We start from the raw sequence: 14,152 nt of genomic DNA, 5'->3' as shown, positions 1-14,152 counted from the left end.
TCCCTTTAAGTTACACACATATACATATATATATATATATATATATATATATATATAGAATTTGTTCCCACAACTTATTCCTTTGTTCCCTCGTTTTAGTAAATCTTAAATAAATGATTTAACTACAACAAGAGAACAAATTATTGCAGCATGGCTACGAATTAGTAAAACAAGGGAACGAATGATTATATCCAGCCCAAAATTTACTTAAAATGAGGAGATTAGTTAGTAAAAGGTGCTGATGTATTAGTAAGTCGTGGGAACGAATTTTTAATTCGTGGCCACGATATACATAATTTTTTCCCCACGTCATGTGCGGGACTATAGACAAAGCATGTTTTATTGTCATTCTCCAAATGTTTTTCAGCTCTCATGCATTCACCAACTTCTCCAAAAAAGTGGGAGATGAGGCACCTGTCTATGACCACACTGCTGAGTGTTCTGTTTTTGTCCAGAGGCAGAAGAAATAAGAAACTCTTTGAACTTGTGAGTTTGTGACATCCGACCCCTGGAGCTCTTGAGGTTGATGCCTTGTTAAAGCTGTGTTTGAGTTCATTACAAGGCCACAGCTTTGGCCTGCTACCTCAGGCCCCAGACAGGTCAGGGAACATTCACCACACATTCCTGGCCAGCTTCTGCTCTTCTTGAGAGCTGCTTGGAATACAGTGAGGTGTGTTTTATATGAGAGATCTTTACATTTAGGCTGCTCATTCAAATATAAAGCTTTAACAAGTACTCTCATGTCTCATCACAGCTTAGATGTATATCACTTTAGTGATCACTCCCATAAAGCATCTTTGCCTGTCTGAGCAGCATGAGCTCCATCTCTACTTTGACTTCTCAACAAGAGATTAAAGTCACGGCTTATTCAAATCCCAAACGTCGGTCAAGATCAACAGCACGTTTAAAGATCCTCTGTATTATTAGGTATGGATCTCTGCTCTTCCTCAACTCATACTTGACATTTTAAGACAGGAAGAAGGAGATTTTTGGAAAATAACACATACCTTTTTGTGTCAAATGTATGGAAAGCATGTGTGCCTTAGGCTGGATGACCGAAGAGAGGCTCGGAGAGAGAGAAACGGGGAGGAGAAGGATTAGAAAGAGAATCACCCTGTCATAATCAGTTTCTCTATTGAATGATGGAACAAATGCCTTTAATTTAAATGTCATTAATATAGTCTACATTTGATTAATTTACAATTTCCCATTGGGCAATACAGTGGGCCATACAGTATATTCTCCATTTCAGAGACTTGTGGAACATTACAGTATTTATGGAAAGTATCACTTGAATTTTCAGAATCATATTTGGAATTTTATCAAATATTCCAAGTTGTATCTATTTCAGTTTAATTATATGCTGCTTTAATTTTGGTCAGTTGCCTTATTATGACTTGAGCTCATTTTCCACTAACTTAAAAAAGCCTTAAAAGAGAGAGAGTGAGAGAGAAGAGAGTTGTTAGCCTGAGGATGGGGCTTTTCCTCATTCATTCTGTCAGAACAGGAACACAAGCTCCATCAACAGTTTGGGTTTTTTCTCGCCACAATTTTGATTGGCATTCCAACTGCTCTTGGCTTATCAGATTAAAAAAATTTTATCCTTTGAAAAATGTTCAAGCCTGTTTTCTATCTTTTCTGCTCTGTTCTTAATGACACCCCGTGTATCCTTGCTAGTGTGTGGCGCAGCGACGCACTGCTACAAATGTGTCATTGTCATTGATTAATGTGTTGTTGGGTGTCTGTTTCTGTGAATTTTTCGTGGGAGGTGCCCACCCCATTGCCTAATGTAATGATAGAAATAACAGATGTTATTTTATTTCAGTGAATTGTTTATTTCAGAGAAATGTTTTTCAGCACACTTTGTGAGCAGAATCAACTGCATGCTGCAAATGCTAGCAAGCTAACTCGAGACGCATACTGAGAGGACAACAGGTAGTAGTTACAAGCATATGAAAGTTATTTGAAATAAAAACCATATCCACCTGTAGGACTGTGGACACATAAGTCACAGCAGCTTCCAGACAGTAGAGTTAGGCCAACAGTCTCAGTACGGAGGTTTCCAGATAAGTTTAGCTCCTCTTTGGCTAAGACTTTACTCGCTAACATCTTAGATACCTTGTATACTCAGCAAAAAAAGAAACATCCTCTCACTTTCAACAGCTTTTTATCCAGCAAATTTTTTAACATGTAAATATTTGTAAAATATTCAAGAACTGAGACATAAACTAAACAAATTTCACAGACATTTGACAAACAGAAATGGAATAATGAGTCCTTGAACAGAGCGGGGGTCATTATCAAAAGTAGCAGTCAGAATCTGATGTATCCACCAGCTGCTTTAAGTACTACAGTGCATCTTATCCTCATGGACTGCAGCAGATTTTCCAGTTCTTGCTGCGAGATGTTTCTCCACACTTTGAGTTCTCGAACACTGGGGGGGGACATATGGTTAGACGTGGTTTGGCATTGCAAGGACGATCAGCTGTTCTTCCTGTCTCACTGTAGCACTGTCTTAGGCGCCTTACATGACGGACATTGCAGTTTATTGCTCTGGCCACATCTGCAGTCCTCATGCCTCCATGCAACAGGTCTATGGCATGCTCACGCAGATGATCAGGGACCCTGGGCATCTTTCTCCTGGTCTTTTTCAGAGTCAGAAGAAAGGTCTCTTTAATGTCCTAAGTTATTGGAACTGTGACTTTAATTGTCTACCATCTGTAAACCTTTAGTGTCTTAAAGGATTACTCCACTTTTAAATAAACTTTTGCTGATAATTTACTCACCCCTATGTCATCTAAGATGTCCATGTCTTTCTTTCTTCAGTCGAAAAGAAATTAAGGTTTTTGATGTAAACATTCTAGGATTTTTCTCCATATCATTCATTTCAATGGGCACCAAACGGTTGAAGGTCCAAATGGCATTTAAATGGCGTTTCAGTGCAGCTTCAAAGGGCTTTAAACGACACCAGACGATGAATAAGGGTCTTATCTAGCGAAACGATTGGTCATTTAAAAAAAAAAAAAAAAGGTTTAAGTTTTATAAGCACAAATGCTGGCCTTGCTCTTTTCTCCGATGCGTGTTCGTGACGTCACGTAATACGCAATTACGTTGAAAAGGTCACGGTTGACGTAGGCGGAAGTATCGAGTCAGTGTTTACATTACAAATGTGCGGAAGGAGGATCGTATACACATATTCAAATGTCTTTGTGTCAGTTTATTGTTTAACCCTTTGAGCGGTACGTTCTGAGATTGAGTTTGTCTTTGGTGGGCAGGGTTTAGGAAAGAAGGAGTGTGGCTGGGATTGGGGTGGTCTAATTCAGTGGCAAATGCTTGTCTTATATCCCTTTACCAAGCATAATGCAAAATTTGGCAAACAATTCTCTTGTCCACAATGGAATGAGAAACTGCTCAACGTAACACAATCACAGCCAATCAGAAAATATTTGATGTTTAACTAACAGGACAGATATGGACCAGTGAGACATGGACAGAGCTTCACACAAAAACTGGACAGGATAAAAACTCTAATTTACATTAAAAAAAAAGATTGTTTTGAGAGTTGTTTGTACAAAAAGTATATATGTACTACACATGTACTTGGTACAATGTTGGGTGTAACGCATTACAAGTAACACAAGTTATGTAACCAGATTACTTTTTTCAAGTAACTAGTAAAGTAACGCAGTACTTTTAAATTTACATTTGCTTTTTTTTCCCATTTATAGACTGACCCCTCTCCTGTCCCCATGTTGAGAGAAACCATGCACTGTGTAAACATGAAATGCAAACTCAGAATATTTAACAAACCTGTAATAATTAATTGTTAAAAAACACAAATATATTTGATCTCACTTTATTAACCAATGTCTTTGGTGCTGACCTTCGATTATCCAATTCAACCATACTACTACTAAACATCACATTTGTTGTTTTTTTTTTATTGCTGAACTTTCTTCTCCTGTATGCGCCCTTTTCTTTTGCAATCCAGAATGGCAGCATAGCTAAAAATGTTGTTTAAGCTGCGCCCTCTAATGTACAGGTGTAAATTTGCATTTCCTTCAGCCTGAGGCTTATTCATTTGACTTTTGGTGTGAAAGGGCCTTTACATTTGTCAAAAATAGAACTTTTGCTTTTATTATTTTATATAAACAAACAAACAGCCCAGGTGAGAAAAAGTAATGCAAAAGTAACGTAACATATTACTTTCCATAAAAGTAACTCAATTAGTTGCTTGTTTTTAAGGAGTAACGCAATATTACAATAACACATTACTTATTTTTTTTTTTAAGTTATATTTATGGGGTTTTTGTGCCTTTATTTGGAGAGGACAGTAGAGAACAGACAGGAAAGCATTGGGCGGAGAGAGGGGGGCAGGATCAGCAAAGGACCTCAAGACGGGAATCAAACTCAGGTTGCCGTGAACGCATTTGCACCATATGTCGGCGCGCTAACCACTAGGCTATTGGCGCCGACAACACATTATTTTTAAAAGTAACTTTCCCCAACACTGTTTACTATTACATAGATTTATTAGTTTAGCCTTTGTTATAGGTTGCTGAACATTTTTCCATTTTCACTTTGCTGCCAAAGTATAATTTTAAGATGAATGATTTAGTATGCTTGCATTATTATTTTTGAGTTTAATAAAATGCACCACACTGTAAATACCCCTGAAATCCATCTTAACATCCTGTTATGGAACACAGTTGCTGGTTTCTAACTTGTCCAAACTGGTCATTGGCTACTCAACCAGGCACCATGTTCCAAAATCCAGCTAGACTTCCTGAAGCTGGTTATATTTGCTTGTAGCTGGTTTGTTGTTATTGACCAGACTGAACCAGTTAGCACATCGTAAAATACAATTACCAGTTAACATTTTTTTTTTTTTTTTTTTTACTACTATTGTTGCAGTGCTCCAAGTGATGTAAGGACAGTATGATAACTTCTGTTGTCATTTACTCTGCCCTAAACCTCAGTTCTGAGACTGCTGGCCTTGTGCTGCGGAAACTACTGTGACGTATGGCTTCGGGGCTCTGTCTCCGGGAGCTGCCGCCTGTCACTGTTCAACTAGTGGAGCTGTCAGGGAGCTAGAAAGCGCTAACAACTCTGACTCCACCGGCACTCCCTACGTAAGCGAGCTGACACTTTTGATTAAAGTTGTGATGTATTACACAACTCCCTAAAGTCCTACTGAGTGAACTGAGATGGACGTAGAAGTTTGGTTTTCACCAGAGCCAAGATGGTTTTTCCAATTCCATTCGGAAGCCCGACCAAGCATTAGCCAAATGTCAAAATGTGGTAGCTACAGACTGGGCAGATAGTATGTCTAATGCACTTTTATTGTGAAATTGATCATTAATATAATTTTAACCATATTTTCTTCTAAAACTGTACAGAATTATGAGAGAATTGCATTCTTAGTGAACAAATCATTTTTCAATGCGATCTTTTTAGTGAATCTGCTGATCCAATTCAAATGGCTGGCATGAATGATTCATTCTTAAGAAATTCTCATTTTCTGTTCCATGGAAGAAAGTCATTTGGAATGACATGAGGGTGAGTAAATGATTGACAGAATTTTCATTTTTTTGGGTGAACTATGCCTTTAAAGAAACCTCTCACCACTTTTTTCTCTCTATTTAAAGTTTGTGTGTGTGTGATAGGATGACTCCAGAGATAACCTCAGGTGGTCTGGATGATCTAGAGAACACAGGTGTAGGCCGTACCCATTCATCATCGAACCCTGAATGAGGGTAACTGTGCGTTCTTCCTAATCCAGATAATAAGGTTAATAATGCACTTCTGTGCATGGCTGTCAGTCATATTAAACTTCTCTCTGTGCCCTAACAAGCAAATTGCAAATTGTTGAAACTGCAACATGACAAATATCAGGTAATCAAAAGTTAACTGTTTAGTGCTTAATATACAGTTACGTGGGGCAAAATTCTTTGACCAATGAGATTTCACAATAGGCGCCCCGCCTATGATGGGACAAAAACTGTGATTTATCAGTGTTGGGTGTAACGCATTACAAGTAATGCAAATGATGTAATCAGATTACTTTTTTACTACTTTTTTATCTCCCATAGAAAGCAACGTAATTACCATCATTCAAGGTAAAGTAGTACAAAGTACATACAAAGTAGTAAAAACGTCATTAAAATAGTCAACGTGAATACAGTGGTTCAACTTAAGTGTTATGAAGCGATGAGAATACTTTTGTGTGCAAAATCAAAAAAAATAAATAAATAAAAAATAACGCCTTTATTCAACAAAATCTTCTCTCCCGTCTTACTGCTATGCTGTTTACGTCCAGCGCTCAGGTTCAACGCCCAGGTTCTACGTCAGAACGCCAACTCAGAAACGGGCCGACGCTGAAACAACAAGCTGCCATTCTGACATAGAACCTGGAGAACCAATGAGATTTCACAATAGGCAGGGCCCATGTGTAGATGAGACAAAAACTGTGATTTAAATGGAATTTAGATGGCTTTTATCACTTGTTTCTGTCACTTTTCTACACTATAAAAAATTTTTTTGAAGTTAAAGATTATTAGAGTACATTTTGCAAATTAATTAATTAATTAATACTATTTCAGTTTATCTATTTCAAAATTGTCACATTTTAGTCAATGTGTTTTTTTTTTTTTTTTGGTAATTATTATTTGTAAAAAGTGTTTCAAAGTAGCTCTTACACCAAGCTTTTTTCAATGTACCTAAAAAATGAACCTGCACTCCAAGAAAAAAGTGGGGTTCTATATAGAACCCTATGGTTCTTGACCATAGACTGTAAAAAAAGACTTCTTGGTTCTTGACTCAATCTTAACCCTTTCACACGTAAATTTAAAATATTCTGGCTGAGCCCCCAGCGTGAGTTTTTCAAGGCGACCGTTATTTAGAACGTTTCACTTTATTGTTTCCATGGTGACGCGTCATTCCATGGTGACACCGCAGCCACAATAGCGCTGGATGACAGATGATGTGCTTTTATTTTATTTTTCCTTTTTCATTCAAAATATTCACAAATTTGTTAACTATAGCATGAAATATCTGATATTCCGATTGTCAAATATGTGCAAGTGGATGTGTTTAGCTGTTTAAACACCTTTATAACTATCCCGTTAGATGAGCTATACGAGCGATGGGCGCCGCCATGTTAGTTTGCGCAGCAGTAACGTTACAGAGAATCGGATCTGTTGGATTTACAACACGCGAATTCATCCACTTTTCCCGAAATACATGAAAGTAAGTGAGGAAAAGAATAGAGTAAACTTTAAAGTTACTTACACAATGTGTATGTCCCATGAATAAAACGTATCGTCTAACTATTATGGAAATTATTGTTATTGCCACTTCTGTAGATATCAGTGTGTATTTTACGAACTATAAATGTATTGTTTTGTTAGTACTTATGTGTCTTTAAATGTTTGAAACCTAAAATAAACATTATGCGGTTGAAAACACTGATGAAGTGATATAGAAAAAGCGCTGCGCGTGTCCGTCTCTGTTAGCGTCAGCCAAAGCGCGCACGCACGCACATTTGAATTTGGCAGTTGATCACATGATGCACTGAACGTTCTAATCACACCGGTGTGATCGTACCTCGTGCGCGTCAAATTAAAGAACCGCCAAAAAGTTTCTATAAAAGAAATGTCTTAAATGATTGCATAATACTTTAATGTTTAACAGGTTATTTCATTTTTTCTAGTGATAAAGTATGTTTACAAGCTGTTTAACTCATTAAAATGTAATCAAAATAACAAATGAATTAAAACAAAATTAATTAATTAAAACTAATTCCAAAAAATTATCCCATGATAGGAACCTCTTAAAGGTTTTATATAAGAAGCAACTGACACAAGCCTGTATAGAACCTTTTCTTCAAAGAGTGTATGAGATTGCTACTATTGCAATTGTATTTGCAACTGATATTAAACCAATACATTTGAAAAGTAATACTCTTCTGACGGGGCTATCTGTTTCACCCTCCTTTTCCTAAGTGGCCCCCATTATCCCCGAACATCCTTGATCTTTTCACACTGAATTGCAGCTGGTGGATTTTCTTGCGGTATCATTAAAGCAGTGACACCGGCTGACATGCAGGGGGGAGTTTGGTATGAAGGGTGTATAATGACATTCCTCTCTCGCAGAGATGAGTCAAGTCCCATTGAAGCCAGCAGGAGACCAGAGCAGGTCAGAATGCTTACTGGCCTCCTGATGCTGTCTCCTTCATGCCTATTCTCTCAAAAAAGAGTTTTCCGAATTTTAATTATTTCAGAATTAGAGTTTTATGTTAAGTGTTTGTGTATGTTTCCGTTTGAAAGGGCTCTTTCTTTTTGAGAACTATGAAAGCCTATATGTCCTTAAATCCGCATAGGCTTTGTTGCAATGACAAAAAGAGCAGCTTGAATCCATATTATATGTATATAAAAAGTTTAAAAAAGATGGTATTTTGCAACTTTATAAGCAGATCTATTAGTATTTTTCTTTTTTTTTTTTTTTGCAAAAGGTGGATTGTGCACAAAATGGAACAATTAATGTCAAATATTGCACAGCAAATATTGATTTTTAATTTCATAATTCAAATGTAAATAATTTGAATACATTGTTTTAATGATTAACACCTCGAATAATATTAAATATGGTTTTGCACAGTTGACTTCCACTGTTTTGACAGGTACTTCAGATAGTAAGAGCTACTGAAAAGTGTTTCCAGGTCAAGCAGTGACTTGATCATCTGAGGTCAGGCCTCTTCTGAGCTGTTGTGTTGTAACCGAGCTGAAGTTTTGATAGATAACAGATGAACGGCGGTGCAAACAGCCAGCTGGATCTGAACGGTTGGTGGCTTTGCGGTGCTGTTATGGGAAGAAGCCACAAATACCTTGTTTCTTTCTGTCTGGTATTTGGAGTGACTGCTGATTGTGTCTCAGCCTGCTCATCATCTGTAATGCATGTGAAATTGAACAAAGCTAGACAGGCTGATCGCTTTCAATAGCTCTCCCTGCTTAAGACTGAGCTTAATTAGTTCATCTTGAGAGGATAAAGTCAGATATTAGCAGCCTGGTAAGCTGTTGAAACAGATTAGGGAAGAAATTGGCCTGATTATTGCAACACTGTTCATCATAGATTTAAAGTCTATTCAGACGTGAAGGGATTAAACGGAAAGGATCTACCAGGATGGAATAAATTCTCACTATAAGACACAAATACGTTTCATTGACTCCTTTAAAACATACCAAAACAACAGCAACAAAACAATTATTACTATTTCCATTATATAAATTTTCTGTAATAGCCTTTAAAAATGAAATAAAAAATATTAAATTAAAATGTTTTTTTTTTTTTTTTAATTTAAATCAGGTTGATTTACATTATTATACTAATAATGATTTTATTTATTATTATATTAATTATTATATTATTCGTTTTGACTAAAACGAACTAAAACTAAATTTGTTAGGAATAAATGTATGGCTGCATCATATAAAATAACATGAATGTGAGACCAAAACACAGATTTTGAATGTTAGACTATTTATTTTATCACAAAAAAAATGGGCACGTTAAATCACCAGTTTCGAAAGTATGCATATACTTTAGTTGATTAAATCTCTTAATCGAGACATTTCACCTGCTACATATTTTCTATTAATCAATTTCTGTGTTTTTTGCTTTGTTTTGTTTTTTGGAATGCAGGTTCACTGATGCCATTCAGACTCCTTCAGGTAGAAGTCGAGAAGTGATGACACATCTACCCATTTACCTGCAGCCATGTATGTTTTTGCATCACTTTCTTTCTCACGCTCTCATTTTCTCTCCCCTCCAATTTAAATTTACCTAAATCATCAAAGTGGTTATGCATTGTCACTGGGTGAATATTACACCGTCGTCAGAAGAAACAGCTGCGGGTCAATGACTCGAGACTCCTTTGCTCTTTGTCAGTTTCGTCTGGTGGCACCAAATGCCAGTATATGAGTAAAAGCCACGCAAATAATAATGCTTCAGCCCCGTGGCCTTTATGTGTGTAAGCATATGAGTGCGACTGCATGTTTGGCAACCGTCGCTCCATAAACGAAACCAGAAGATGCTGGTGGTTTGGAACGAGAGTGCAGCGGGGACCACATGCTAACTGGGACTACTAAAGCACATTAGTTCTGACAAGTATTGTATCATGAGCCAGGGGGGCTTTTGTCGTACGCCTACACAAATATTTTTGCAAAAAGACTCATGTTACAAGAGAACCCTGTGAGGTCAGTGGCATTTTGAGGATGGGGTAATTAGTGGAACTATGACATATCAGCACCATTCGGAGGTAAATATGATCCCTGCAGAATTTAGCAAAATCTACTGAACATAAGTACTTTAACAGTACTAGCATAATGTCAAATAAGAATAGCATTTGAACACATGGAAATACATATATATTATGAATAGATTTAAATTAAAATTTGATATAATATCTTTTAGAATATTCTGAGATTATTAATTAAAGTAGTTATGATTTAATTTGTTCTTATATGACTGAATTCAACATATCAAGGAAAATGAATGAAGAATTTTGAATATAATAGGTAGAATTCACTTTAATCTCAATTTTTAATGCCATGATGATATAAAATGTTTTGATTTCAAATAAAAAAACTGAAAAGTAATCATATATCGTTTTTTTCAGTATACTTCAGGCCCATTTCGCTATACTTTTTATGGATTATGCTGGAAAATAAGCTTTTATTTGGAGAATTTCATTGAACAGGTTAATGGACAATCATTGTATTTTAAATGACAAATATGATTATAATACACAACACAATGATTTTAGAGAAAATTAAATGTTTAAAGCAGCTTCTGCTTTATAGTGTAATGATACTTAGGGTTAAACCCCAATGAATTTATTGAGACCCAAGCCAAGGGACATCCACACTAATGCCCCAATTAACACTCCTAACACGGCTGGAGTGCTGAGGCTATTAGCGAAGACAACAATATCCCCATCCAGCAGCCTGCTGGCTGACACCTTAACCTAACCTTATCTCTGACAAACACGCTGCATCTATTTCACAACACTCCGAGCTTCAAAAACAGCCTATTTCGAACATTCAACATAAATGGAGCCGGGCGGAACACGGCAGTGAGGAAAAAGACAGGCTAGCATTTCCGTCCCTCCAGTGGCTGAGGTTAAGATTCTTTGGACTAAGCCGAGAAGCTTTTTTCCACGCAGTCAACTGAAAGTGTTCTGTATTTACTGCCCTCTGAAAAATGATCACTGACCAGCATTCTCCCCCAGTGCTACTGGAGAAAGTGATGCAGAAAGTGGGGATTGTTGCTACTCACCACCAGATGGGATAGCCTCCAAGCACCCGAGAGCTGGACAACCACATGCACATGAGATATCCAACCAGGTACAAATCCATGAGGTATGTCTTGTGTGGATGGAAATTGTCTATTGATCAGTACATAGAATTCCTAGAGAGGGGTGGAAAATTAAGTCCCAGCAGGCAAGTCTTAAGGAAAAGATGGATGCTTGAGAGAATAATTAGAAATTTTTGGGGGTTTAAATGAAGGCAAAAAAAAAAAAAAAAAAAATCTCCAGGGTTTGCTGCTGCTTTGAGTTGGGTGAGGAAAGTGTGTGTCTCCCAGTAGTAGTTAGGAGAGTAAGTGTCTCTTTCACACACTCGTACACACGCTCCTACTCGTCCTCTGATTCCCTCCCTCTCACTGAGGTTCTTCCCTAAGGTACATATCTTTTTCTCTCCCCACTTTTTTCCCCCTTAGGATCATCAGGGCCAATATTAGAGAGAGTGAGAGAGAGAGAGAGAGAGAGGGGAAAAAAACGACAAGTGAGGTTTGGAGATGTCAGCTGGCAAGCCAATCACAGAGCATGGCCTTAGGTTACGCAAAAAAAAAAAAAAAAAAAAATTATTATTCCTGCCCATCTGTCAATCATGCACCACCCCCTGGTAATGTAGCAAAGAAAGAAAGAAACAGAGGGAGAGAGAGAGAGGAGGCTGGGAGGGAATAAGAATGAAAGGGTGTCAGGACTGAGTTTCGGAGAGGTAGATTTGTCTTATTAAGATCTATATTGTCTGTATTAACATCAAGGAAACCTAGCTGTGCCAGACTCGGGCCTGGTGCTCGCCCGGTGACCGCTTCAGGGAACATCATCTCTGTATTTAAGCACGCCGTGCCCCAAAATAATTGTTCCCAATGTGTGTGTGTGTGCACATACATTCACACATTGAGAAGAATTTTGTCTTGGAGAATTTTGATGGCCGCGTCCTCCCCTTGTGATTATGGGACACAAAGGGAATACAATAAAAAGCCGTAAAAGGTGGTGTGGCTGGGCCAGGCATGCAGTGTTCTGTGCCCCAGTGGCCCAAAGGCAGCGCATTTTACATAAACACTATTGTCATTCGGAATGGGCTGAGGGCAGACGACGCTGAGAAAGAGACACTAAAAGATGACAATGCATTCTAATATAGCTTCTGTCTCAGATTGAGCTAAAATGCCGGGACAGAGGTGAACTGACAATGGTTTCAGGTATAAATGCTGGAGACTTGGGGAAAAAATTCATATAAATGAGTTTTGTATCAGCAAGCATTTGCGATTTTCCATTTAAAACAGCCTAGAAATGCTTTGAGATAATTCACTTCATCTGTTTTTTTTGTCAGATTTAAAAAACAAACAAGAAAACAATAGTTTTAATAGAGGTAACACAATTTCACAGAACTGCAATGCAAATATGAAGGTAAGGAAGTATAATTAAGCTTAAAATCAAAGAAATTCAAATAAACGAAAATAAAATAATACTAGAAAAGAATAGCAAAGACAAACTGATTGTTGGCTTGAAAAATTGATTCTTTGAAAGTTTTGAAAAAAGTTTAAAAAGATTTGAAGTTTGAAGGTTTATAGGCCTTACAGTGCTAGATAGATAGATAGATAGATAGATAGATAGATAGATAGATAGATAGACAGACAGACAGACAGACAGATAGATAGATAGAGAGATAGAGAGATAGATAGATAGATAGATAAAATTCAGAATTACTATTCAGCAAATTCCTTTTCCTTTCCCATTCTGATTGAAAATCCAGTTCAATTTCCTGTAGGCTGTGGCCAATTCACTTCAAATTCCAATTCATAATAAAAAAGGTTTTCACATAAGTGGCCATCTCTTTTCGGGGAATGTTTAATTTGTGTTATTGTCCAGTATTCTCTTGCTTGACTGTGGTCAGATAAAACTCTCTCCTCCAATCCAGTGATAAAGGACTGAAGCTCGTCGCTCCGTTTATCTGCCACTGCATCTATCTGTCTCACTCACAGCAGGGACATGGACTGTGCGCAACTACCGCAAAGCCAAAGAGAGACACTGACAGCTCCGACCGTGGTCTGGAGGTCATATTTCCATTGCCCCTGTTCTTCGCCTTTATTCTCCCACATCAAAAGGGTCAGAGCTGCACTGCAATTACGCTTTGAGGCATGAGAGGTTATTCTGATACCTTAAATGATCATCATAAACTATTTTCTAACAGGATGCTGCATCCTTGATCTGATCAGATTTGAACCTGTCGCTTAGATTGCAGGTTCCATAGACGTTTAGCATGTTCTGCGTTCCCGACATCGGGAATAAAGATCTGCTTTCCATCAGCTGCATTGTGCCTAGATCAGCAGCTCGATTCTGCATTCTTGAAGAGTGACAGACGTGGATCTGCTTGCCAGGATCGTAATTTACGAGCGGAGGCGAGGAATGGTCTGCGGTCGGCATCTCAACAACACCGAAACCACGTTTCCCAGGTCAAGGCCATAAGGCCACGACGCAACGGACTGGCTGGAAATGAACTCACGATTAGAATCTCAAGGACTCAAACCCCAGAGTGCACCGCCATGGTGCGAAACCAGGACAAAAGCCAGAGATGCTTGACATAGCTTCAGCACAAACAAGGCTGTTCCCTCCAAGTGTAGCCATTGTGTTTCGGAGGAAGTCTTGATTCTCGTATCAATCGCACTTAATGAATTTACTGAAGTGGGCCCTAGAGCATGGAAATGAAATGCACTAACAGATCAATGGGAATAAAGAGACTCGCCCGGAGCTTTGACCTCTGGGTCAGGAGTCTCTCATCCTCCCTCATTAAGTCATGTTTGTGGACACTCC

At 37.9% G+C, this 14,152-nt stretch overlaps 1 protein-coding gene and 1 long non-coding RNA gene across 2 annotated transcripts in view; one reads left to right on the top strand and one right to left on the bottom strand.

The window, feature by feature from the left end:
* wnt3 (wingless-type MMTV integration site family, member 3) overlaps positions 1-12,738 on the bottom strand; it is a 35,235-nt gene extending 22,497 nt beyond the window's left edge. Inside the window, exon 1 of the mRNA XM_048171160.1 lies at positions 11,335-12,738. Coding sequence (XP_048027117.1) covers positions 11,335-11,414 — 80 coding nt within the window. The 5' untranslated portion in view covers positions 11,415-12,738. The remainder of the gene's footprint in view (positions 1-11,334) is intronic.
* LOC125255726 lies at positions 6,826-11,410 on the top strand. The gene is made up of 3 exons (XR_007181973.1): positions 6,826-7,248; positions 9,700-9,776; positions 11,288-11,410. It is a non-coding gene; the product is annotated as an uncharacterized LOC125255726 (long non-coding RNA).
* Positions 12,739-14,152: the final 1,414 nt, after the last annotated feature.

The sequence above is a fragment of the Megalobrama amblycephala genome, linkage group LG20 (genome assembly GCF_018812025.1).
Source record: "Megalobrama amblycephala isolate DHTTF-2021 linkage group LG20, ASM1881202v1, whole genome shotgun sequence".
NCBI lineage: Eukaryota > Metazoa > Chordata > Actinopteri > Cypriniformes > Xenocyprididae > Megalobrama > Megalobrama amblycephala.
This window is presented reverse-complemented; position numbering and strand designations above follow the sequence as displayed.